At 37.6% G+C, this 27804-nt stretch overlaps 1 protein-coding gene across 20 annotated transcripts in view; it reads right to left on the bottom strand.

Moving 5' to 3' along the window:
• Nucleotides 1-27804, bottom strand: part of TENM2 (teneurin transmembrane protein 2) — a 1977383-nt gene that overhangs the window by 652215 nt on the left and 1297364 nt on the right. Inside the window, exons 1-2 of one of the 20 annotated variants that reach the window (XM_058722830.1) lie at nt 13936-14038; nt 12265-12431 (exon numbers count right to left, since the gene is read on the bottom strand). The exons of 17 other annotated variants lie outside the window; for them this stretch is intronic. Coding sequence is in view for 2 of the 3 variants with exons in the window: in XM_058722860.1 (XP_058578843.1) it covers nt 13936-13981 (46 nt within the window). In the remaining variant the exon portion in view is untranslated. Of the gene's footprint in view, nt 1-12264; nt 12432-13935; nt 14083-27804 lie in introns of those variants that run through there. 2 more of the 20 variants (XM_058722860.1, XM_058722812.1) reach the window with 2 other exon arrangements.

Below are 27804 nucleotides of genomic sequence, written 5' to 3'. Positions count from 1 at the left end.
ATACTATTCTTGGCACAATGACAGTCACTGAAAACCTTTCTGAGCTACAGCCTGTTTCACAATAAGCTGACGCACCACCTTATTTATTTATCTTCACTTGAAGAAAAGCTAATAGCCAAAATTCTTTTTAAACTTAAAAATGACAAAATCGCCACTCTCTCCAAACTCCTCTGGTTGGGAGAGGCTTAAAAAAATATATTGGGCCTTAAAGATAACAGAAAGAAGGGGGGACAAACCCCAATGAGACCGTAGTGAGTGATAAGGGACTCGGAGTTACAAGTATTAAAAGAGATGAATTGCATTAACCCCTGCCCTACCCCATTATATTCACTGCCCACTGGAAACAACAACAGAATTACGAAAATCCCACACTCTCTAATGGGATGGTAATAGGATTCAGAGGCCATTAGGGTAAAGGCAATCCATATTTTACATTGTAATAAGCTCAGACTGAAGATGTTGCACCCCTCCTCAGAGATCAACAATTACCAATTTAACATTAACAAATCCACAAGCACTATCAAAACTGCAAAATAAACCCTAGTTAAGAGTGAAAGGTGTAGTTTTTATAACTGTCTATATATTTTTGTGAAGGAAAATCATCAACCTAAATTGAAATATATATATATATATATATATTTACTCTGATACTGATTTCTCATTCCAGAATGATTTGGAAATGAGAGATAGTCAGATTATTATGGGGTAGTTACAATTTTTACAAACAAAACATTTTCTTTCTTTAACATTTATTTATTTTTGAGACAGAGAGAGCATGAACAGGGGAGGGTCAGAGGAAGAGGGAGACATAGAATCTGAAACAGGCTCCAGGCTCTGAGCTGTCAGCACAGAGCCTGATGCAGGGCTCGAACCCACAGACCGCGAGATCATGACCTGAGTTGAAGTCGGACGCTTAACTGACTGAGCCACCCAGGCGCCCCACAAAACATTTTCTTATGGCAAGTGTGTTCTAATTTTCAAAGAATTACCTTTTTCCTAAAAACATTTTCTCATTCAACCAGAAATAACCTATTTTTGGTTTTATTTTTCTACAAAAGATGTACGAGGGATTTAACAGAACACTCTTTGGAGAAGGAAAAGAAAGGTAAGAAAGGCATGGACATTTTGACATCATCTTCACGGAGGCAAAAACTGGGGTCAGGAGTGTGTGTAAAATATTCCAAAAATAGGTATTACAGTTGTCTACTCAAGTCATTTAGCAGGCATATTGTCAGGTGCACAGAAAACTATTATTGTTTGATTCAAATTTGTATTAATTTGTTGTCTAAAGAACTTCAAGGATTAGGATGCCTGAGTGGCTCAGTTGCTTAAGTGTCCCACGCTTGATTTAAACTCAAGTCATGAGCTCATGGTTGTGAGATCAAATCCTACTTCCCGCTCCATGCTGAGCATGGAGTCTGCTTGAAATTTGCTTTCTCTCTTCCCCTCCCTCTGCCGCTCCCCTGCTCATGCAGCCGGCCGGGGTACATGATCCATCTCCCTCCCTCCCTCCCTCCCTCACTCCCTCTCTCTCTCTCTCAAAAAAAAAAAAAAAATTCTAGGATCATTGTAAGGTTTCTGATTTTTTAATATAATACAAAAAGACAATGCATTTTTCGGAAAATATTTTGATTGATGAGCTCTTAAATGTTCTCCAGAGATGAAGAAAATAATTTATTATTAATCTCCCCATGTTCCCCTTTTTAACCTTCCTGACAGAACATAAAAAAATAAAATCTCTAATAAAAGATAGAAAATATTACCAAACTATAGAAAAATAGCCAGGTCCCCTTACCCTCCCCCTCCCCATGTTACATCAGGTATGCTTTAGTTCTTCCTGAAACCTCCATTTTTCTTTCTGAATAACAATATTATTATTTAATGCAACTCTAATCATATACATGTATGGAGTGAATCCCATTTCATATATTTTTTAATAAAATACTGTCTCCTTTAGACACTAATAAAAACAAACAACAGTGAGCACAGGGCTAGATGATAAAAGCAGAAGGTAATTTAAAATAATAATAATGAGAAGATACCATATCTGAATGCTCTTCCCACCATATTCCTCATACCTCTCACCAAATTCATCACACATTTGTGAATTAAAAGGTTGTATGGGGCACCTGGGTGGCTTAGTCGGTTACATGCCTGATTTTGGCTCAAGTCATGGTCTCACAGACCTGTATGGGGCTCAGTGCAGAATGGGGAGCCTGCTTGGAATTCTCTCTCTCTCTCTCTCTCTCTCTCTCTCTCTCTCTCTCTCTCTCTCCCCCATTCTCTCTCTGCCCCTCCCCCCACTCATTCTCCCCCACCTCTCAAAATAAATAAACTTAAAAAAAAAAGTAGTAATACTTGGAACGCAGCTGAGTCAAAATCATAAAAGATTGAGGTTTGGTTCACTCTTTACTTCCAAATTGACTCTTACTCTTAACCATATTTTGGGGTATTATGAAAATAATTTTCTACTTTGAGGGTGTGGCTTAACTTGAACAGCCAAAAAACAATACATAGAAATGAAATGGGTGCTCTGCCAATGACTGCGCACACCAGAAGCTACTCAGTCATCGAAATGTGTCCATAGATGGAGAGTGACGGTATGGGAGTCTGGGAAATGTAAACATAGGTCTCTGGGTATTAAAAGGGAGACTGGCGCTACTAGGGTGTTTGTTCAATTACAAGGAACCAGGAATAGTTCCAACTTACCAAATCTGAGAACCCAAAGACCTTACCGAAACATTTAAGGAGAAGAGTTGGAAAAGACAGCAGAGAAGTATGATTTTTGGGGAAAAGATCCTCACATAAAATGACCTTGGTCCCCCAGACACACCTAAAAACAAATCAATATATATTTATTCTGTATTATAATTTCTGAATCTCCACTCTATCTGTATTCATAGCACTCAGAGTCCATGCTCTTTTTAAGTAGTTCTGATAGCCAAGGTTCCATATCTTGAAACCAATCACTAGAGTACAGAGGGGAGTCACCACTTTTAGGCTTAATTAGAACAAGTCTACCATCTGTTATAAGTAACATCCCCACAGACTAAGGAGACAAACACAACTAAAAAGTGTACAACCCCATCTAATAAAGAGGATGGCTCTGTTCTACTACTTATGGACTTGGATCAATTTCAAGGAAGGTAAGGAGAGGTAGCGGGCGGGTGACACCTAAGATTACTTTAAACTTGTCCTTGAGTCAGACTTGAGTCCAAGCAAGGATGTTAATCTTCTCAGTCTCTTGAAAGATGTGGTATCTTTTTTTTTTTTTTTTACTTTATCCATGCATTATGATTGTTTATGCTTTTAAACACTCACTCAAGAGTTACAACTTAAATAAGCTTTGTGCTGCTACATATCTGATATGTAGGCATCATAATTCGTCAGCGCACAAGCTAGTACAAGGTTCCTGTCCCCACTGAGTCTAAAGGCTTATGTGGAAATGGGAAAACTGGGAGTTTTATAAATTGTGAACAGTGTTATAATAAAGGAAATACATTGTTAGAGAGTCACAGAGGGAGCTCCTAATTTAGATTTAGGGAATAGTAGTCCAAGAAAACTTCTGGGAGGAAGCAGAATTTAAACTGAGACCTAAAAGATGAATAGAAGCCAGCCAGGGGCACGCTGGAATGTTGAAAGAAGAGAAGAGGATGAGCATTTGCAAAGACACAGTTATGAAAACTGGAAGAACTGAAAGGGATGAACAGAGAATGTAGGAGTTTGAGAGAGGAGATGTCAGGGCACGGAGGCAGGGGAGCTGATGCATGGGAGGCACCCAATTACACTGTAAACTCCTTGAGGACAGGAAATCATTGTATCTTTCTCATTGAATAATGTGGCAGCAAAATAAGTAGACTCTCCATTGGAAGCACTCTATCAATATTTATCAATTATCTCTTGGTGATGACTGAAGCCACTCTAGCCTAACATTCGTTTAAATACTCCACAAGATCACTCTCCAAAAATGCTTGGTAGGTTTGTCTGTTTGTTTATTCAGGCAGCACAGGTTTGCTGAGTGTATGTGTATGTATTTAAAATTGTACTGCCCTCAGCGCCCTCCATCACTTCCTCCTGTCTTATTTCTAACAGCTCCCCTCTAGGCATTTGTGTTCGCAACCCTGGATTAGGATTTAGCATGGAGGAAACCACCCTTAAAATGCAATCCACTAGGGTGTAAATAGACAAATATGGGATTATGTTATTGATAAATTAGTTCCCAGGGTGAGTGATATTAATGTGTGCAAGACATATTAAGATCAACATCATGCAACCTCAACTTAAATAAATGGTAATCATTTTTTTTCTCAAATTCAGAGGATATCTGAAGCCCAACTGTGCTGTTTTCTCTCTATTGTCAGAGAGTTCATAGCTACATGCCACTATTTTTTACACTTTTTTGTGCATGACTTTTCTAGAGAAAAACTTGATAAACATGCTCAACTGTGCAGCAATTTGCTGAGCGGTCAACATTTTTAGCTTTATATATAAAATAAATCACAAGTTTCTAATACATTTTCCAACATCAGGGACATTTAGTTCATAAGAACAAACAGAACTGCAACATATAAATCATCAAGTCATTCATTTGTAAGAGTTGAGAAAACTGAATTGACAGCTAAAATAGAAATAGGTTTTGGATGTAATAGTCAAATGTTTGGAAACAATCTACCATTTGGCTCTGGTAACATTAAAATATCTTCAAAAAAGGGTTCAAGAGAATCACCATCTCATAATAAACCAGAGTTAAGTAATTATAACTTGAGTTTCTGTCAAGGCTCTTGCCATGTAAATGTTCATTTATCTGAAATTTGCTTAAAACAAATAGATTAGATTCATTTCAGGAACAAGAATGACATGACTTTTTTGTTAACACTGATTAATGATTTTGGTTCCTAATGTCATTAGTAGACTATTATCATTTTGCCATTTGAAAAATGGTCTCTAGAATCTCAAGGTCTCATCTAGATGTGAATGTTTGCCCATTTCCTATATTCTACTGACCTCTAGAGACTATAGGTGTGTGTATATAAATCACATACAATACGTGTTTATAAACACATACAACATATACATAATAAATGTCATATAGACTGAGGGAAAGAAGGATCTTTTTAAAGATGTTTATTTATTTATTTGAGAAAGAGAGAGAGAGAGAGAGTGAGAGAGAGAGAGAGTTGCATGGGAGCTGAGGAAGGGCAGAGAGAGAGGAAGAGAAAGAATCTCAAGCAGGCTGTGCTATCAGCATAGAGCCGGATGCAGGGCTCGATCTCAAGAACCAGGAGATTATCACCTGAGCTGAAATTAAGAGTCAGATGCTTAACCGACTGAGTCACCCAGGCACCTTGAGAATAAAATGATCTTAACCATATAAGCCCATTTCATTTTAGAAAAATATGCACATATTATTTACATACATTTTCAAACAAGACCTTTAGGTGTATATGTTTAATAGTAAGCATGTTGATAGCTCTTTCTCTATGTTCTCACTAGTATAGAACTCAAAGAAAAGTGAATTTTAAACAAACTAATCCCATCTTTATTCTGTGACTTTCCAGCAGTAGGAAGTAACACAGCATTCAGGCACACCAGCCTGGCTTTCCCATAAAGCCAAATTTTCTTTTAGTTGAGACTAGATCACTTCATGCAAGGATACCCTTCCCCCAAATCATACTTGTATTTCTTTTCCAGTCTTCCTCCTGACCCCACAAAGCATATCAAATTTAGATGTATCTAGTGAGAGCTCAGATGGCTTTGTAACCTTTGAATTTTTTTCTCTTTGTTTCCAATTGTTAAATATATTCATAAGTGAAGCATTCAACATTAAAATAATTTCTAATTCAGGACTAGATCATGAACTCCTTAAGAGTTATGTCTGGTTCATCTGGCATCCTGCTGCCTAGCACACTGAACATCAGATTGCGGGAAATTAATACTGTCACCTGGAGAAAAATACAGTATCTTACCAGGCATACGGCCACACTTTATCTTACTAGGAATATACCCATTATCTACCTTTAAATATTAATATAGTAGATAAAGATATTGATATAGATACTGTTACAGAGATAGAGATAGAAGTATGCACATATAGGGGCACCTGGGTGGCTCAGTGGGTTGAGCATCCGACTTTGGCTTAGGGCATAATCTCATGGTACATGGATTCAAGCCCCACGTCAGGCTTTGCTCAGACAGTGCAAAGCCTGCTTCAAATTCTCTGTCTCCCTCTCTCTCTGCTCCTCTCCAACTCATGCTTGCTTTCACTCTTTCTCTCTCTCTCTCTCAAAAATAAACATTAAAATTTTTTTTTAAAGTACCCACATATAGACAGGAAACATATGCATGCATGTATGTGCATATAAACGTGCACACACATAAAAAGGATGAGGCATTTCCTATATACACGGAACTCATGACTAGATTTGTCAATTATTTTTCTAATAGTCATCAAAGTTTTCCACTTTCAGTACTGCGTACTATATTACTGTTCAAATTCTATTTATATATGGGTGGAAAACCATTGGTCATTACACTACATCATCAATAACACCTCAGCATTTAAAAACTCGAAGTAAATTTCTTTCTAATACACTCAATTTTAATCTGGTGACACTATTTTTAGTATTAAGAGAGTTATAACCTTTTTTTGCCATTTAGTATATTTGTGCTAAATATATTAGATAGTATATATTTTATCACTTATATTATAGAATAGATTTAGAAACAGAAACATCTTACCAAGTTTTATTAGGCATCTTAAAGAGCAACCAGTTATTTATAGAAATGTTTGTCAAATAAGGGTAGTATAAGAGAAGAGTAGATTATTTACTAAGACATTGTTACAAAGTGGCAGATACGACTACAAGATTCTGAAAATGTCCAAGCCACAACTGATGTATAAGAAAAGGAGAGGAAATCAAATTCTGATCCTGTAGCAATATCCAGTAGGTGGAATCCTGTGTCCTGTTCTGCAAACCTGGAAAGTGGCTGGTAATGTCCATACCTATTCCATGATTACAACCTCTCTGGAAAAGCCAGTCACACTTCCTATACTTTTACCATTTGAGCCTAATTCTGGTGTCTAAGAGGCTTTAAAGTCTTTGAAGTCCTCTGGGACTTTGACGACATACAGGGGGCGCAAATCCTAAATATAAATAGTTCTTCAAGGCAGTGAACTGATGATGGAAATGGGTTAGAACTGGTGTTGGAGATTAACTCAGTGGGGTTTGGGTATCAATAATCTACTTTTGCACTTAATACTGGAGTAATATGCTAATCAGAACCCTGATAACCTGCACAAGGTATACTTGTGTGATCCAAGTGGCCTTATAAAATGCCAACTAGGCACAATATCCAACTAGTTAATTCAAAATGGTAAGTAGTTGGTCTGGATAGTAAGTGAGGGGAATGACATAAGCCAGAACAATGAAACCAATTACTTCACATCATTCAGGCAGGTCGATTTACTTTTTTTGCCTCTTAAACATGAGAGTAAAATAAATAGAAAGAGGGGCACCAACATTGAGATTTAGTCAGTGAATAATTGTAAATTTTAGTGGATTTAAATTTCAGTGAATAGCTTTAAAAACCTATCCACTCAGACTTTTTACATAATTAGGTCTTCTGAAAGATAATTCACTGGTTTGGATTTTGCTGCTCAAATATGCCCTCCATACCATCAGCAGAGGTGCCAATGATTAGAGAAATGATTCATGTCAGGTAGTTAGAGAAAAGACAGGGGAGTCAGAGAAGAAATCTGGATAATCCCCATGCTGGAAATTCAAACCCTGGATAATCAGGACTGTACTATACATGCAATTATGATTCTGTCCAGTTAAGAGAAATTTGTAATCCATTCAGTTTCAAGCCTATAAAGTCACATTTCTCAAAAACTTGTATTTTGGCCTCCAATGGCTTAAAAAGTTCCCCTTGCTAGATTGTCTCCAATTACAGAAATCCTTCCCAAGTACAAGGCTGCAGAACTATATTAAACCTGTAGGATACCATGTAGCTGGCTGTTTTACAGAGCTTTACAGCGCACGCAATCCCGATGCATGATGTAATACTACTGAAGCAATTCACTGCAACCTGATAACACTATTTGACCAACTCACAAATGTTGTCACGCATATGAGGTGCAAGGAGGCAATTGTCTTTGAATAGAAGGTTCAGAATAGTAAGAAAAGGGAAGTACAAATAAATTTATATTAACTTTAAGAATCCCTCCCCAATCCTAACACACACACAGATTTCATGGGTAAACAAAAACAGGACTGCTATAGATTCAATAGATTTTTGGTCTACACAGCAATAATGGAGTTACTGCAATAACCACAGATGTGTGAGTTGGGAAAAGGCTTGTCCACAGCTGTCTATCAGAAGAACTGAAGTCAACGGGTGAAAAAATAGCTCAAACGCAAGGCTCAACTTCGGTACTGCATCAAAATGTGGTTGATGCCTAGCAAATAACACTTAATAATAGAGTTGTAAATTTCCATTAGTGAACATAAGGGTGTGTGTGTTATAGATTATGAGTGCTGATTTTTCTAGGGTTTTCAGAACTCTTTGAAAACACACAAAAGCAAAAACAGTCAAATGAGGCAGACTGGTGGAAACAGAAAAACAACAACAACAAAAAACAAACAGCTACATTCAAGGTACGAAACAATAATTTCTAAGCCTTTGGGATCTATTTTTTTCCCTTGCATTGTAATGCAGTCAAGTGCATGAGTGATGCCTTTTGTGTTTGATAATGTCAAGTGTGAATGTCATGGGCAGCCCCCATCTCTGATGGTATTAAAATGGTGGGAAGATAAAAAGCTTAGAGAAGTAAATGGAACAAATTAGATTAAAGTGGTTGGAGGACAAGGCGAAGCAATCATCTATAGCTTGGTTCCAAGGTGATGTTGGTAACCCTGTTCACCTGAATAGGCTGGTTAAATCAATTTCTGAGGAAAAGGGTGGCACTCCTCTTACTTAACTGTGCTAATAATTATTTCTGCTCCTTTTCATTATGAAGTTGACTGGATGGAAGAAAACATCTTGTATGTTAACATACACACTTTCATTATATAGTTAGGGGAGTCTCCACAGCTGAGTTTGTCAGTCAAATACACTATACATCTAAGAGTTTAAGGTAAGTTAGTCAGGGTTTATAGGAAGTGACTGACACACAGACAATTCAGAGAGGTAATTAATTTCAAAAAAAATGAAGTATATACCTTCTGAGAAAGATGAAAACCTTTCTCAGAGAGATGAAAACCCTTAAAGATCATAAAAATCCATCCTAATCAATGTCAGAAAACAGGAGGTGAACATAACATTAATTGATTATATACAGATAGTATGCAGAGAATATCACACCTTCTAACTTACAGGTCACATCTCTGACAAATAGTGGAGGTTTTTCTTATGAAAACAAATGCATATACACAAAATCCCTGCCTAATGAGGCCATTGACATCTATAGTACATACAAGAAATTGCAATAATTACAATAGGGAGGCATTTCTCAGAACCACTCTCCCTCCCCTCAACATTGTTTCTCAACCTTACCACCTTGGTCTAGGCTAATGCAATAGAGAAGTCACTGGTTTCTGGCCTCTAGACAAAGGGTTCTCACTATTTTTTCAACAATGCTCCTAAAAAGTAAGGCAATATCTCACTAGTGACAATAGCTTCCTCAGCCACAATAGGATAGGCATTTAGAAGCTTTCAGATCCCATCTTTTGAGTGGCTATTAAATACCTTGACCTGCCATTCAGGGCTCTCTATCATATTGCCATTACTCATTCTTTTTGGTGTTCTGTCCCACCTGACCCCTCACTTTGCTCATCAGGATTATTTTGTATTTTCACCTTTCACTCCTGTTTCAAAGTCTACCACCCTCAGTATCCCCTCAACCTGCAGTGACCTTTTCTGTTCTGTTCTCTTAAGGAAGGAGTTAGAACTGAGCACACTTTAACTCACTAGGCAATTCTCCAGGTATGGTTCACATCTTTTGTCTTCCTAAGGTTCTCACTGAAAAGACAGACATTTGTTGTTGTTGTTGTTGTTGTTGTTGTTGTTAGAGGTACTACTTGGGACATTTAACTCAGGGTGCTTTGGGCATAGTCAGTGCTTGACAGCTATAATGAAAACAGAGAACACCAAAAGTGAACAGCAAACAAACCAGAAAAAGAAAATCTCCCATTGAATTTTAAAGATTTTCTTATTTAAGTACAAAAAATAAAAAAATAAAATAAATAACCACTATGGGTCGAGCACAAAAATGTATTTGAATCAAAGCAAAATAACCAAAAAAAAAAAAAAGGACCATTCCTTATTCCTACCCAGTGGACTTACAGTGCTAATTATAAAATAGGAGTAGTGGACACCCATGCCTTCTAAATATAAGCTCTTTTTCTCCCAGAAAAGAGAAATGAATGCATGTTAAATCAAAACATCCTCTGGAGCATTTCATACCTCAGGAATGAAAACTGACAAAGAAGGGCTTCAATGTAAAAGAAAAATCCACCAGAAAAGAGCTCGGACTGAGAGTAAGAAACACTGAAGCTTCACCACACAGGTTGTACCCCTGTCCTATCTGAATGTGCTTTTGTAGTCTCCAAGGCTCCTCTTGCCTTGGGGGAAAAGAATATATATATATATATATATATATATATATATATATATATATATATACATATACATTTACACACATACACAAAGTATACACACACATACACACACACTTCTCTTTGATCATTGCAATTGGTTAATTGAACATTTCCAAAAATAAATATTCCCACAGATAGAGGTCACTGGCTGCCTGAAATCGCATCTGTTCCTCTCTGGGTACTAGAATCCCAGGCTCCTCTGGGACATCTTTGTCATTTTATCAAAGTGATTACCAGCAGAGTAGGGTCCCCTCAGCTTGTAGTGCTGATGTTTGCTCTCTGCATTCCTGTTTTCTCCATCCAGTTTTGTGGCTTTTGTTTTGGAAATCTGGCACTCAATATCCAATGTTAATTACATTTGCTAGGCTAAGGAAAATCCTATTGGACTAATTTTTCAAAATCATATAATGAAAGAACTTCAGTGACAAACCATGTAGGTTTTTGATTGTTTTTTTACGGATAGATCTATTAAGCACTTAATATTCAGGGGGAAAACAGTCTCAGAGCAATGAAATTCTATTACTTTAGAGGTTGCATGCTTTTAATTTCTTAATATTTCATTACATGTTGGCAACTGGTGCATATTTTTATAATGCGTTTGATCATTACTCTTCTCAGAGTATTCTATTTCAGTTCTTCCTCTGACATCATATTTGCATGTTAAAGGGTTTTAGCATTCAGGGATGAAATGTTCTGAATAGTAATGTGCAGTTAACTTGATTTTTTAAAAACGGAAAACAGCAAACAGACATTATATATAGGGACTAAAGAGAACAATCTCATAATTTTAAAATCCAACTCAAGTTTTAATAGCTTTCTATAGAACATCATAAAAGGTAATGATTCAATATTATTCATTAATTAGCAAATTATGCAAAATGCTATCAGCGGAGTTTGAGGAGAAGACTCTTTTTTGTTGGCTTTTATAAGTCTACTGCATTTCTTTTTTTCCTGTAAAAAATGATCTTTTCTTTGCTCTCCAGCAACATCTACTGGAAAAGTCAGAAAAATGCTATTTATATGAATCAGATAGTTTGAGTAAGGATAGTTTTGGTTACCATCTGCTTAAAAAGTTCATGCTGAACTACCATCCAGTTTACAACTGAATTGTTTCTGCCCACTTTACCTCTGCTGAAAAGGCAGAAGGGCAGTGGTTCACGGGCACAGACAGCCAAGCTACAACTTCAAATTTGTCATCTCCTCACCTTGAAGAAGTAATTTTCATAAACAAAATTAAAACACATAGATGATGCAGACAACATATTTCTCCGGGCCCATCTTCTTAACACTTGCCACTTATTTAGGAAACAATCATCATCATCAGTGACAGCGTAACACTGAATAGTTGGGTAAAGCGGGAGTCAGAGAAAAGATTTTATGAGAGAAAGCTATGTCGAGACATGGACTGAATTTGAGAGGAACTACTTCAAGATTCTGCAAAGTTTCTTAAGTTGAAAAAAGAAAGGTACAGGTGATGTGATTTTAAAAACTCACTATGCTACCACCAGCATGACTCCATCAAACATGCTACAGCAGTTTCTTTTTCCCCTCGCCACATCTTTCTCTGCTCTTTTCACCATGATGGAAAAATGAAGTTTCCCCACACCTGTATGAGGGGTCTTCCTTCAGAACTTCTGTTGACTATCTCTCCGTGATGAAGTCTGATGAGACCCATCGTCTGTTTGGTCTCCACTCCCCAAAATTCAGCAGCTCCTGATGTGTACTCGTAAAATTGGATTCACGTGCTGCACCCACAAAATGCCATTAGATGGTCTGGCAAACACAAGACATGCCAAAGTAAGGTGCTGAGGAGCAAGTCCAGTTTGGAAACTCAGGAAGAAAAAAAATCTTATCACAAAATATATACATACAATATCCTCTCATTCATGGTTGCTGGCTTCAACAATGCCACAGTTTAGCAGCTCCTTCTAGGACCAAACCTTGTGTAGGCATTAAAGTCACCTTTCTATATCTCATTCCGGAGAGGCATTTAACAGAATTTCAGACTTTTAATATTCAGATTTTCCCATCCCCAAAAAATTATCTAAAAAATTAACTCAAATATTTTAGGTAACATCCTAGGTTAAATACCTGGATATAATTTGGATTTCTATTATCCTTAAATAAAAACTCTGGCTAATTAGTTTTTTTCCTCTTGCTTTTTTTTTTGTTTGTTTGTTTGCATTCCCAAATCTCAGTTCATAAATGCCAACAATAAATTTTAGTAGCAAAGGCAATGAACACAAAATCAACGAAGATTGAGGTTAAAAATAAATTATCAAAACCTTAAAACAGCAGCAGTAATAAAAATCAAGTACCGGGAGGCTACAGTATATTGCATTTTGTGTTTGTTCAATGTTAAAATAGATGTGAACCTTTTAAGCTTCATCCCAAAGCTCTTTAAAGGAGAAATGCCATCAAATATAATCCACAACTCTCATTCACAGCACACAAAAGGGACAGCTTCCTAAAAGCCACCTACAGCGAAAGTCCACATGTATTCTATATTTAGGGTCCTAATGCAAAGTTCCAACTTGCACCTGATAATTAGCCCCCTTCATTATTGAGCTGCTTAAAATCCAGGAAGGCTTACCAAACAGCACCTCCAGAGTTAACTCCCACTTCAAACTGTCATAATTCAGTTATCCTAATTATTTACTGGATCCTTTTCTAAAACATGCCCTAACCTGATGTTTTAACTTCCTATTTCATTTGGGACAACACTTAATCTCCATTTATGAAACATCAACCTGACACAGGTTAAGGAGATACAGCCTGACAAGATCCAAACGAAACACACCCCAGCAACTAGACTTAAATAAACTCTACCCTTGCTTAAACCTCCAGTGAAAAATTATTATAACACATCAGAAGTTCAGTTAGAAGAAAAATTTCAAATGCCAGCTCCCTCTCAGGGTTTAAGTCCCGGAGTTCAAAAACAGGATCAATTGGATTATTATTTTTCCCCGTTAGCTGTTTAGAATTTAACATAATGCAAAGTGCTATTCTGATCAAAATCATCTTTGTCGTCTCTCTCCTTAAATAAAACGGAGGAGAAATCATTCAGTATAAATGCATTTACTATACAAATCTATTTTCAATTGAATTTGCTGCATGCTCTAATTCATCAAAATTAATACAGGTACTTTCTATGTTAAACAAAAGGAAGCCGACTGAAAAATCAGCTTCTGCTGCAGATGCCTTTCTCAATTACAAAACGGTGAAAACAGAGATTTAACTAAGCCACTCGGTCAAACCCTCCGATGGGCGCTCTTACCTGTCTCAGCTGAAGGCTTCCTTCCCTTGTTAGCAGCGTGCAACATCTCTAGCTCGCCCCAATCCTCACCACCGGTCTCCAATTACACCGCTAAATCCACCCCCCTGCCTTTTTTTTTTTCTCTCTCCCTTTCTTTCTTTCTTTTCTTTCTTTTCTTTCTTTTTTTTTTTTCTTTTCCTTTTCCCTAGCAAGAAAATGCTTATTGAAAGTGATTAGTTTTTGTTGTCCCTTTTAAGTCCCTCCTGCGGGAAGGAACAGGGGAGCAATGTGACGCCACCTTTTAATCTTTTGTAAGAGTGAAAAGGCAGAAAAGGAACGCTCGATCAAACTGAGCTGCACACATGACTAAAACTCGCAGGAGAGGCTGCCGCTGCCTGGCGGAAGCACCGCTAGGCTTGAGTGTAAGAACAGAGAAGAGGAGAGAGTCAATGGAATGTGACAACGTATGTGCATCAAAGGCAGGAGGAGAGAGAGAACAATGAACGAGGGAAAAGCCAGTGAGGAGAGAGGGAGAGAGGGAGAGAGGGAAAGAAGGCAGAGAGAGGGAGAGAAGGAGAAAGACACACACAGAGAAAGAGACAGACAGAGAGAGGGAGCGAACACGGAGAAAAGACAGAGCGGGTTTCAGGCAAAGGATTCTGAGAATAAAGCCACAGTGCAGTGTCTGGCGGCTTCTGTTTTTATCTCAGCGAGCATGATACCCTGCCTCTCTCATTTAGAAACACATTCGTGTATCCTCCAGGTTTGAAAACTGAGATAATCGCAATGTGTCTCTGGTTTTGTCTGATTGGTATTTAACTGTGCGGTGTACCTGTGATTTTTAGGATGCATTTATGTGCAATTTATTTCACATATTTATTTATGTAGTCAAAAATGAAAGCTGCTAATTTCTATGGCAATTTGCAACGTAGTTTTACTGGCAGATGGAACTCTACTTATCATAACTGCTGACAAACTGCCATGGGTAAACAAAAGAAGAAACAAATGCTTCGTCTTGATAATTGTCTTTAAAAGAAAAAGCCCACACCAAAAATATTAGCACTTGCAAAAGCTATGTTGCCTGGTTAAAGTTTGAAAGGTGGTTTCTCTCTATTAGTTTTATTAATAAAGGCAAAATAGAAAGGAGGGCGAGATGTTTGAAGGAAAGGTGTTGGAAAAGAGGCTATTAGGAAAGTGAAAGCCTAAATTCTTTCTGGTTTCCCTCCAAATGTGACAACAGGCTTGCCTTCTTGAGTCCTGGAACAGAGTTTTCGAGTCACTATTTCCATAGACTTTTACTGCATCCTTCTGCCTTCCCGTACCATTTTAAAGTAGGTTCCATTTTAAAAATAAAGTCGAAAAGAAATGATTTCCTACATCAAATTGTTTCAAATGGTGTTTCACCAGCTTTGTTCCATTTCTACTCGTCATCTGCCACATGGGGGCTAGGATTACACAGTTAAATTCCCTAAGTGACCTCTTTTATAAGGATGTAAATTATGGATTCCAAGGTCAAGTGTTTGGTGTAAGTTATTGGTGAAAATAACTGCTTGCTTTCCATAGTAACCTGAGCTAGTGTGGTAGTAAGCCAGCAGGAAGAGGAAACACCCAAGCTTTTGACTGACCAGATTTTTGATATTAAGCAATTCTAATAATGGAAAATAAATCCCATGTGTACTACTTATAACAGTTATTATTTTGGAAAAACTAAAAATAAAAACCCACTCAGTCATTTCACTTCAACTGTTGTGTATCCCACCAGCATACCCAAGGACTCTAGGCTACTCATATTTTGAAGATCCTGTGTAAGCCACCAGATACAGAGAGAGAGCTGGTCCAGGAAAAAGGCCTTTCTCCACCCCGGCCACGGTGTTGTATCAAAAAAGGGACTGCTTGATCTTATTAAACTCGAAGTGTTATAGTTTTTGTGGTTTGCCAATCGGAGGGTATGTTTTTAGCTTGGGCCCAAATACAGAAGTAACAATCCCCCCCTCTCCCTCTCTGCAAAGCGATCAAGATGAAGCCCTACTTATCATTAAGGCAGAGCAGAGAATGGAGAACACACAGGGGCTGAACAGAAGGCAGCTGGCCAGAGAACAGAGAATGCTCAGATGTAGCAGGGAAAGAAAGCTGCAGGGCCAGCGAGTCACTAGGGAAGTGGTGCCCTGGTAAATCCAAAATTCTCTGCAGACATTGCAGTGTATTGGAAGCAGCCTCCTTTAAATGACATTATTGATACAGGTTCTATAGTTAAAATTAACTTTATACAAGGGAGTAAGCAGACTGAGAATTTTCTGCCAATAAAAATAAAGACTCTGTTACAAGAATACAACTATTTCAGTGTAATAAAAGCAGGGAGGGGCCCCCGGCTTATCGAATAGGATCAGAAAGACGTAGTCAAGGAAAGATAAAAACAAATCAAGGTGCCGAAAAGATTTTTTTTAAAGCTATAAATGGCTGTCAGTGTTGTTTATTTTACCATTTCCTTGGTGAGGAGGTAGGTACCCTGAGTAGACATCACTTGCAGTTGGATATAGGTAATTTATTCTTAAGATATCTTGAGTTGAGGGGGCTATACAGGGTGCCAAAGGTGGCCCAAATCATGTTATTATTTCTTAATAGAATATGACTTTTTACGAGACATCTCCCCATGGGACAGCTTTATGCTCATGTGTTTACACTGTGAGTATATAGTGGTTAAGTGCTCAGTTTTTGGAACCAGGTTGCCTGGGATTGAATCCCAGTTCCACCACCTGCTTGCTGTGTGACCTTGACCAAGTTATTTTGCCTTTCTGTGGCTGTTTTATCTTAAAATGGGTGTAATGATGATACCTGCTTCATGGGGCTGTCACTGGGAATAAATAATACATGTGCTGTTGTGAGTTCTGTTCCTATCACATAGCGAGTGCTTCATAAATGTTACCTCCTATTAGGAAATCCTCCTAAGATATATATTTTTTTTAAGTTTCTTTATTCTGAGAGAGAGAGAGAGAGAGAGAGAGAGAGAGAGAGAGAGAGAGAGAGAACGCCTGAGCAGGGGAGGGGCAGAGACAGAAGGAGGGAGAGAGAATCCCAAGAAAGTTCCACACTGCCAGCGCAGAACCAAAAGTGGGGCTCAAACCCACAAACTGTGAATTCATGACCTGAACCAAAACCAAGAATCGGGCACTTAAATCACTGAGCCACCCAGGAGCTCTGAGATTTTTTTAATAGCTAAGATAGATGATATTGTAGCACCTCAAAATAGCCAACTCTCGAAGACTTCTTCCCTCTCTGACCTTCCTTATAAGTTCTAGTTAATCAAACTGCTTCTGGGTCTTTCCACTTGGATAATACACTTAAAACTCAACAAATTCTATAACCAAAGTCATGATCCCACTTCTCAAAGCAAGCTATAGTTCTAGTTTACTCACCTGTGTCAAGTGTATTATACATTTGTATACATTTGTACACATACAAATGTATACATTTTAGAGTCACCCAGAGCTCCTTTCTTTCCATTCTTTCTCATCATTCAATTATCAATAACTATCAAATAGCACCACACCCAACTCCTGTGTCTTAGAGTTATTATTTCATTTCCAGACTTCTAGTACATTTTCAATCTGGGTACTTTGGTCTGGACTATGGTAATAACCTTATGATGTAGCACTTCTCCATGCTTTTCTCTCCTGCAATACATAAAGGGTGGTGAAACACAGTACGCCCTCCCCTGCAGACACTTCTAAGGTCCTGCCAAAGACCAAACTAAATTGTTACACCAGTGCCTTTCCCCTTCTCAAGAAAGCACTTGGAATCTAAGCGAAAGAAGGTGACATTATTCTAGGGATGACCTTGAATCTGCTCTAATGGATAAAACAGCTAATCTTTGGCTAACCAATTCTTTACTATTAGTAGTTTATTAGTTGTGATGCTTCTCTGAACTGTCATGACACAGCTACTGAAAACAACCATCTTAAGAGGCTTTTCTTTTATTCTCCCAATTCATCCTTCACAAGCCAGAATAACCTTCTTAAAATGCCACTCTGAATGACATCCATTCCCAATAGTTATTGATTGGTCAATTGAAAGTCTGTTTTATTTCATTATCTTAGGAATCAGCTTAAAAACCATCAAAGGTTAAAAAAAATGATAGTGAAATCCATTATCATCTGAAGAAACAAAGAGTGTGCAGGAAAAAAATTGTAGGAAAAACAATTAAGGAGGTGTGTCGGGCTGATAATAAAATGATCATATTACTTGTTGGCGATTGTAGTATTAATTACTGGCCTCTTAAAATATGTAACTGATATCTTTTCTCATTTTAAATACATATTATTTACAAGAAAAAGATGGCCAAAGTTTCACAATTCTTTAGAGGACAAAGTACAGATTTTTTTTCCCCTCATATTCAATTACCTCTGTGGTTTGACACCAACCTATCCGTGTAAACATTCATTGTATCACCTCTTCACAGAAGCATTAGGCTCCCTCAGCCTGACCATACACATCCTTTCCAGAGCCTCAGGCCATTCCTTGTTCTCTTTAGAATATTCTCTTCTCTTTGATCAGAACACATTAAACTCTTTATCCATCTCTTTATCCAGAACAAGGACAAGTTCCACGTCCAACACAAAGACTTTCTTGGCCTTCTGAAATTTACAGTGATGAAATTGTTTTAATCATAGTAGCTACTTAAATATTCCAGGAAAGGTTGTATGTACAAGTGGGAGCTTGGCTTTGAGTTGTTCCTAGACTGAACTCCTGACCCTGAGATTTGCTTCCTGATTGTGGGACATCTATCAAATCCCTCCCCTTGTTCAATTTCACTCTTCTCATCTGAAAAATATTGTGATGATTTAATTAACTAATAAATGTAAATCCATTAGCATAATAACTAGTATACAGCCAGCATCTATACAATAAAGAATATTTAATAATAAGTGCTTATTAAATGACAAAGATGTATCCATTGCCTTTAATTTCTAAACCTCATGACAACCCACCAAATGGCTGCTACTAGAACCAATTTACAGAAGAAGAAATTGAGGTTCCACAAAATTAACTACCCAATGTCATGCAAGGAACAAATGGCAAAGCCAACATTTAAACCTTTGTCTTTCAACCTTTTAGGTATTTTTATCCACGTGATCATTGACAATTTAGCCTATACTGTATTTGGTTTATTATCTGGGTTTTCAAGTTTTGTGCCCTATTTTTTCCAATTAGATCATAGACTGTGTGAAGGCAACACTCATGTTTAAAACCATCTCTGCATCTTTAGTATCTCCCATAAATGTTAAACAAAGTAGCTTGCCTAGTCAGTAAATGTTTGTTGACTGCTTGATCATCTGTGCTCATGGGGATTCAAGTTTTTAACCATATTTAAATTCAGCTACACTGTTGTTTGAGGAAATGGCTTCATCATCCTTTCTATGAAAAAATTCATAATTATACCAAATAATAGAAAAGATAAACATTACATATGAATGAAGCATGCAGATAAACATTACACATGGATGAGGCATGCAGACAGAAATGAATGATGTCCTCCACAAAAAAAGCTGTAAGAAAGTGATACTCATCAATTTGATTTGGTTCCTCATACTTGGCATTTATATTCTGCTTGAGGATAGGCCCCTCAGGCCACCCATTCCACGCATGGAAAAGTGTAGGTTATTAGCTGAAAGTCATCTATTTAAGGTTACACAGAAAAGCAGAAATAACCACTCAAATACTCAAGGTGTTCAGTCACCCTTAATTCTTTCTTTTTAAATAAATGCAACAATTATATTCTCATTTGTTTTCCTCCTAGCTAAGCCTACACAATGCTAAGGCAACTTGGAATAGGATAAAATATTCAGCCAACCAATATCACGTTTTTTGATGTACATAGTGATAAACAATGTTACTGAATATTTAACGTGTTGAATGTGTTTATTAATAGAGATATATACATACATAAAAGATATGTATGCATGTATATGTGTGCACATGCACACATATACATGCACACTTATTTTTTTGATCTCTGCCTGTCTGTACACAAGTGAAAAGAAAGAACTAAGAAATGTCCTGCGTGCCACATATAGGATAATCAATGGGATAAAATGCTTATTGTCTTGTATTAGTCTTTTGATATTCACACAAACTTCATATAGTCAGATATGTTCTTGCTCACTATTATATTCCTTGGACCTAGAGCAGTGCCTAGCATACAGTGGGTGCTTAGTAGATATTTATTTGATAAGGAATGAGTAAAGTCACCTCCTGATTTTGCCTAATCCATTTCTAGCAATTTTTTTTTTATTCCCACCCAACTGGTTTATATATATCCAAATATATTTTGTATTTTGCTATCTCCATCTGTTATTTCCCATGCAATTTGTTTTGTTAAATGTATGCTACCCTTTGTTCAATATAAAAATTCCTCATCTTCAAAGAATCCTTTCTAAATTATATTAGCTCATAGTAAATGCTCTTTTCTTGAATTTCAAAAGAACCCATTGCCTGGGACATTTTATTACATACAATTTTCCAAATTAATCTCGCCCTCCCTTTGGATATCTCATACTGTTGGTGAATTGTTATTCTTCTAATATCTATAGGTCACTCTTATTTCATCACATAGACTTTAAGTTTCCTGAAGGTTATAGGAACTGTCTTTACTTTTTTAAAAAATATAATATATATTGGTATTTCTTTGAGTACTATCTTGTACATTGACTGCATGCATGCGTGTGTGTGTGTGCATGTGTGTGTGGTGTTTGTTTTGAAAGTATTCATAGGTATAAAATTCTATCATTAAGAAATTATGTGAAAGAGCTTATAACACAGTCTCTGGCCTTCAGAAAACTGTTGTTAGATCACTGCTAGAGTAGTGACAAAAATGCAAAATTTTTTTTTTTACCTTTTCCACCCCTTAATGGTATGAAAGGCTATTCATTATTTACTTGAGCACATGTTCAAAGTCAACCAGTGTTCAAATTAGTGTCAAAATTAACTCCTTCCAACAAAATGAGATTCTCACAATAGGAAGAATTAGCAACTGTCTTTTGGAAGGATACCATTTTTCCTCAATCACTTATACATTAGTTTGAAGTCAGCTTATGTTCACCCATCAACAACTAATCCTTAGAGAGGTTTCTTAACTCCATAGGGTCTCACCGATGGGGTCATTCCAAGCTAAATTATACACTCATCTATTATGGGAGATTTGTCCTTCCTTGGGGAGTTATGATGGGAAAGAACACTGTGGAAGACCCTTAACTCTCATAAGCCTTAATTCTTGAACAAAAGGAGCTTTCTTAAAGGAAGATTTTTCACCCTCATAGTGTTTCTATCTGCATTCACTGGGGATTCAATCTTTGAATAGTCCATAAATTGCTGTTTTTCAGAAAGAAAAAAAAAAGACATAACCCCTAACATTTCAAAAGTCCTTAATGTATCCTTCTTGTAAAGAAGAGATAATTCAGGTTCATTTTCATATCTGTTTTCAAAATTGCAGTGAGTATATAATATGATAAAAGGTTTGTGATATAGTTTTCTGAAATTAGTTTATTGAATATTATAATTATATCATATCTTATTTAGCCAATTAAAACAAATTATTTTGCTTATAAAATTGCTTACATTAATTACCATGTTCTGGCATTTTGGATTTTGTCTGCTGAACAGAAGTCATCTTGTCTGTTTTCCATTTCTCTTTTGTGTAGTGATTTGAACACCCCCCCCCCCCACTTAAGTGAAAACCAAAGTAGCAGCCACATAATCATAAAGTAAAAATGGAAAGAAAATCAAAAGGGAACCTCAAACCTCTCCTTCCCATGGTAGACCGAATAGAGTTGGCCTCAATGAAACTCTAAGTAAGAATTCACGTTCCTCTCCATTGAGTTGAATACAGGCTTTGGTGGACTATTTGGTTCTTGTTCCTGATGTTTTTCAATACGGAACATTTGAAAGCATCCAACCAGAAGTTGCACGATGATCACAGCCTTGAACGTATTCATCAGAAAAACACTTTCACTCTTGCAGGCTTTCTTTTCGTAGTAGCCAGTGTACTGCACTTTTTGCCAGTTTTTCCAATACTCTTACCCATGACAATCACAAAAGCAATTCACAACCTTACTTATCAGATAGTTCTGTTTTACAATAATCTGGTTGCTATTTGTAAAATCCAGGATAAAACAGTGCAATTTCTGATGCTGAATATCTGAAAAGCTCTGGAAGCTGCTAGGAAGAGATATGCACTAAAATATGTAATTCGATGGACTTACAACACACATTCTGGAGGGTGCACACTTAAGTGTGTCTCAGAGTGTGTGACACCTAATGTGCCACTTTCAAGATTTACAAGCAAACTCTGCATGTAAACTGTCCCCTTCCACTCAAAGTCTTTCTTAGCTCCAAATTTAACTCTTTTCATTAAAAAAAGGTAGAACTCTCCCCAAAAGAATGATCAACCCAAAAGACAATTGCCATTGAATAACAGTTTCCAGAATGAAATGAAAGTAGGGATCTCCATTAAATGGTTTATTTTATGTACTGGTTCCTAAATCTCTAGATGCACCCTGAAAACAACAACATACTTCTGACGAGAATTTAACTAACACAAAAAAGTGTTGATTTTAACAGCTGACAAATCCCCTTTAATAAGGGGCTTAAAAAAAATTCAACACAAACAAACAAACCACTTTCCAGTGATTAGGCTATGCAGATGTCAAAGAACACTGTGTCATATATTCCATGGAAGAACACAGATGACAGTTAAATCTTTTAAGGTGGAGTTTTCATGACTATGTGTTGGTGTGAGACAGAAATGGGAACAGCGTGCACCACTGAGAGGCAGTGTAATGCAATAGAAAGAGTTATGTATTTCAATCCCAGATCTGTCACCATCTCAGTATGTGACCTTAGCCAAATCATTTAACCACTGTCTGCCTCTACTTCTCCATCCATTAAATGGGACTAATACCTCCCAGTTTCCAATAAAAAGATTACTAAAAATCATTAGCATACTGATAAAGACAGAGTATTCTGCATACTTTCCTTATGCATTCAAGTTCTACTAAAGCTAAATCTACTCCAAGGGAACAAGGAATTGCATTCTGGAAGCTGAATGCTTTTCTTGAGGCTGCTGGGGCAACAACTAATAGACTGAGGCAATAAACCACTCAATAATCCTGCATTGGCTGAAAGAATTAATGCAGTTCACCTCTGCTGCTGTGAGTGCAGTACCATGAATTCAGAGGATGCTCAATAAATATTAGCTGATGATGATATTGACAGGGTGCTGTGTACAGTTACAGCACTAAGTGAATTACTAAATTTAAAATTGTTCAGAAAACTCATTGAATAATTATTAGCAATAAAAAATCCTATCCCTGTCCTCATTTACTTTATTGTGATGTCATCTCATGCATAATAAGAACATCACCAATCCCTGGAACCTTAATAGCCTTATCGTAGTGATTTAGGAGAATAAAAATAAGGTTATCCTTCAAACTATATTTAGAATCTTAAAACTTCCAATGTTATCACTCTGGCGCTATCCATTATCATTTCTTTTCTGGATTATTGTAGAGCTTCCTAATTGCTCTCTGTGATTTCTGCTTTTGGCCTCTGGGTCTGATCACTACACTAAGAACTTCTAATGTGTCCTACCTTTGTGTGTCCATATCCTTATGCAGTCCTCTCCCACAATGACTTTGGTATTGCCCTTATGACTGGCTTTGGCCAATGGGACATGAGCAAACACCATACAAATAAAGGCATGAGAAGCACTTGTGAATTGGGACCTGCCTTGTTGGAACGGAGCCACCCCCATAAAAGAAAGCCTTGTCTGGCCTCCAGGAGGAGAAAAGACTACAAGAGAGAGAGAGAGGCCCAATCATTTCCTCATGACCAGCCTGAATTAGCAGCTGGATGTAACTATGTAAGTGAACTCAGGCAAGCCCAGCATAAGAAATGCCCAGAAAACATGCTGAAGTTTGAGAAATAATACACTTGTTTCAAGCCACCAAGGTTTGGTCTAATTTGTTATCTAGTAATAAATAACTGATACGGCCATTTACTGATTATTCTCAGTTCTGCAATCAGGGTGATTCTTTTTATAACATAAACCAGATAGATAATTTCATTCCTCTGCTCAAAACCCTCCAAGAGCTCCTTCTCTTCCCCGGGATTAAAGCCAAAGTCTTTCCAATGTTCTAAATATCTGACATGCTTTGTCTTCCCCACAGTTTACAAGATCTCAAATCGTACTTATTTCTCCCTCATTTTCTTCCCATCAGCTACGGCATGCCTCTGCCTAGAATGTTCTTCCTTGTGAACATGGATTACTCTCTTGCCTATCCTGACTATTTTCTACAACATCATTTCTTTTTTCAAGGATGCTTAATCTGATCACCCTATTTACACCACATTACTCTGTCATCCCAAGATCTCCATTCCCCTTTCTGTTCTTTCCTGAATTCACTTAATGCTAATAAATCACTATAGAGTTTGCTTATTTTGGTTATCACCTGATTGTTTCATCAGAATATAAGCTCCAAGAGGGCAGAGAGTTGTCTCTTTGATTCATGGTGGATTCCCAGCACGTAGAAGCATGCTTGGTACACAGAATTGGTTAATTAATTGTTTGCTAAATTACAAAATAAATCCTTCTGGGTTAAGGTGCCCAGAGCTACAGATTGATTTCTATGTTTAATGATAATACTGAGAGTGAGTAGAGTCTGTAAGTGAACGCAGTTGATGCAATTTACAAAGATTTATGGAACATCACTTGATAGAGCACAGGAGTAGCCTGTGGTAAAAGGAAAGAGAAGGTCAAGAAGGTTATTTGGGAAATATTTTACCTGGGAGTCTCTTCAGCAGGTACTGAGAACGGCAATGAAAAGCAAAGAGAGGTGACTCTGCATAAGAGTAACCACCCTGGAAAGGCTAAGGAGGAGCAGAAGAAAAGTAAAGGAGACTCTCCAAAGGGGCTTGAATGGAAAAAGCAGGTGGTGCAAGGAGAAAGATGCATCCAAAGGGTAAACCTGTCTTTTTTTAGAAGACAAAGTTTGTGTTGTGCTTGTACCTTTCTCAGGAAAAGCCTAAAAATAAAAAGAAATGCATCTGAGGCTTTGTCTTTTCATGTGGATACCAAGGTAGAGATTATACACTGAAGAACACTGTTACAGGACCGGGGCAGGTGTCCAGCGACATGATGCACTGGTATTTATGCTCTATAAATGCATATATGACAAGGTTTGCCACCATTTTCTTAAAAAGCTAGCACCTGCTTTGACTGATCACAAAGTTGGCCAAGCACCAGTCACAGGCTTCCCTTTGAATACCTCACTTTGTGAAAAGTCCATCTCACAAAGGCACAGCCTGGGCTGGCAGTGTGGCCTCCAGCTTGCAGCACAGGTGTGAGGCCAATAATTTACCTTAGTTAGTGCAGAACAGACATGACCTGGGATGACTTCACTTCACCTCACTGACTCAATCTTTGTGCAAATCTCATCTGAAACCATCCATTTTCCTCCTTGCCCACACCTCATTTTCCCTGTTGCTCTGCAATTATTTATTATCTGGCTCAGTAATTGTATTGTTTATAGCAGCCATACAAACTCTATTGTTAGGGGAAAAAATGCCTCTTTGCCCAACTAGATTCTCTTGTGCGGGGAATAAAGGATGCTGGTCTCTTAGAGCTCTTAATATACAGCTCTCTATGTTCAATTTTCCTAAAAATGAAAATTGCCAAAAAGCAAAGTGTGCAGGAGATGTATGGTTGGATGCTACTGCAGCTTCACGTTCCTGCTGATGGATGGTGCCCCCCAAATATCTGGGAGCATGCGTTAGCTCACTGCCACAGCTCCTGTTTTCAGAGAAGCTGGCAAAATCCAACCCTTTGCATAGCCAGTCCCCATCCCCCACCCACCCTCTCTTTAACTGCTTCAGTTAGTCATTCCTGGCCTTTTCCAAAACCAAAACACCAACAGGCACAACAATTATGCCAGCCCAGCAGATGAGGAGGCTGATGATAGTGGTGGGCTTCCGTATCCTTTTTTTTGTGTGTGTGTGTGTGGTTCTCATGTATATATTCCAGCATTTGATCCCACTTAACATAAAATATTTACTTCATGATTTGTGGTGGGGGAAATGCCATTTAACAAAATCCCTTTAGCTTAATTACAAAAGATGTAAATGTGGTCTCACTTGTGGAAAAGAGTTACTCTTAACAATGAGGTGTAAATTGGTGTCTGCTTAATCTGTTCACAGTAGGAATAGAGCCTAACACTCGCCTCCTCGTCCTTATTTTTGAAGTAGTACCTGGGAAATTAATATATTCTCTTGTAGCATCTCTGATTTCTTCAGGAAACAAGAGAGATGAATTTCAGGCTTGATCTTTCTACCAACTGTAGGGGCATTTCTTTTGTTCTGTTTCTAGAGCATCTAATTTGAACTGTGGGCCATAGCCACACTGCCTGATCTCAGTCACAGGCAGCAAGAGTCCAGCCTTCTTTGGCCTCTTTTCTCTCCCCAACAATTGTTGTCTCCTGCATATCCCAAAATGAAGTAAAATTAATAGGAGAAGCAGTGTTATTTATACAATGACCTTGTGCTCCTGGGGAAATTGCAGGCACTATTCTTTCACTTATGATGTTTTACATTTCAAAGAACTTAGCTCTCTTTGATATTAAAGAACGAAATGTGCGATGTAATTGTTATTGTTTTATGACCTTTAATAGGTTAATCAGACTGCATCAGCTTTTTCAGAATGTGGTTCTGTTCCAAAGGAAATGACTGGGTTACTCATCAATTAATTTTGACAATGTAGATCAACATTAATAGTTGAAAGAATAAAGATATTGAGGTACCTAAATACTTAAGAATAATGGTTAATTTGATTACCTCACTCCCTCTGTGGGTAATAAAGGGTTTCTCAACATTGGCACTCTTGACATTTTGGGCCCAATCATGCTTTTGCTGTCAGGACTGCCTTGTGCACTGTACGATATTTAGCTATATCCCTGGCCTCTCCCATCTAAAAGCCAATGGTACTGCCACCCCTCACCATTCATGAAAATCAAATGTCTCCAGATATTGCCATATATTCCCTGGAGAGCAAAATCAATCCCAGTTGAGAACTGCAAGGTTAACTGAAAAAGTGGTGGTGATGGGGAGTCTTTCTGGGATTCTGAAATGTATAGAATTTACTGCCTTAAGTGATAATTAATATAATAGTAGCTAACAGGTACTGAGAACTCACTATGAACTAATTAGCACTATGCTAATTGCTTTATATGTTTGATCTCATTTGATCCTTAAAACAAACCTATGAGATAGTTATTATAGTCTGCATTTTACAGTTAAGGGAACGGAGGCTTAGAGGAGTTAAATAATTTGCCCAAGACTCCCAAGCTGGAAAGTGGAACAGTCAAGTATGCATAAAGCCAGAGGTCCATGCATCAGCCTCTCTTCCCTTTCTCAGTTGCCTATTCTCCTTGTGGTTATAATCTGAGTATCTAAATTAAATTTAGGAGTTGATTAAGCACCACTATATTTAGGAAATTCACCTACAAACTAAAAAGGTCTAAAAAATAAGACAATGCTTGCCTCAAGTAAAGTATACAAAATAGAAAGTATAATACAGAAATAAATAAGAAAAACATGTGGTAAGAGCTATTGAAAAGAGATCAGAGGTCAGAGTGTTATGGATCAGTGTTTCTCAGACCTCAGTGTGCACAGGAATCATCTGGGGTCTTATTAAAATGCAGGTTCAGATTCCGTAGGTATGGATGAGGGCTTGAGATTCTTATTTCTAACCAGCTTGTAGGCAACGATGCAGCTGGTCTGAGGACCGCACTTTGAGCAGGGAGTCTCTATTGTGCTAGGAAATGTAGCTTCGATTCATTTGAGAAG

Source organism: Neofelis nebulosa, chromosome 1 (genome assembly GCF_028018385.1).
Source record: "Neofelis nebulosa isolate mNeoNeb1 chromosome 1, mNeoNeb1.pri, whole genome shotgun sequence".
Taxonomy (NCBI): domain Eukaryota; kingdom Metazoa; phylum Chordata; class Mammalia; order Carnivora; family Felidae; genus Neofelis; species Neofelis nebulosa.
This window is presented reverse-complemented; position numbering and strand designations above follow the sequence as displayed.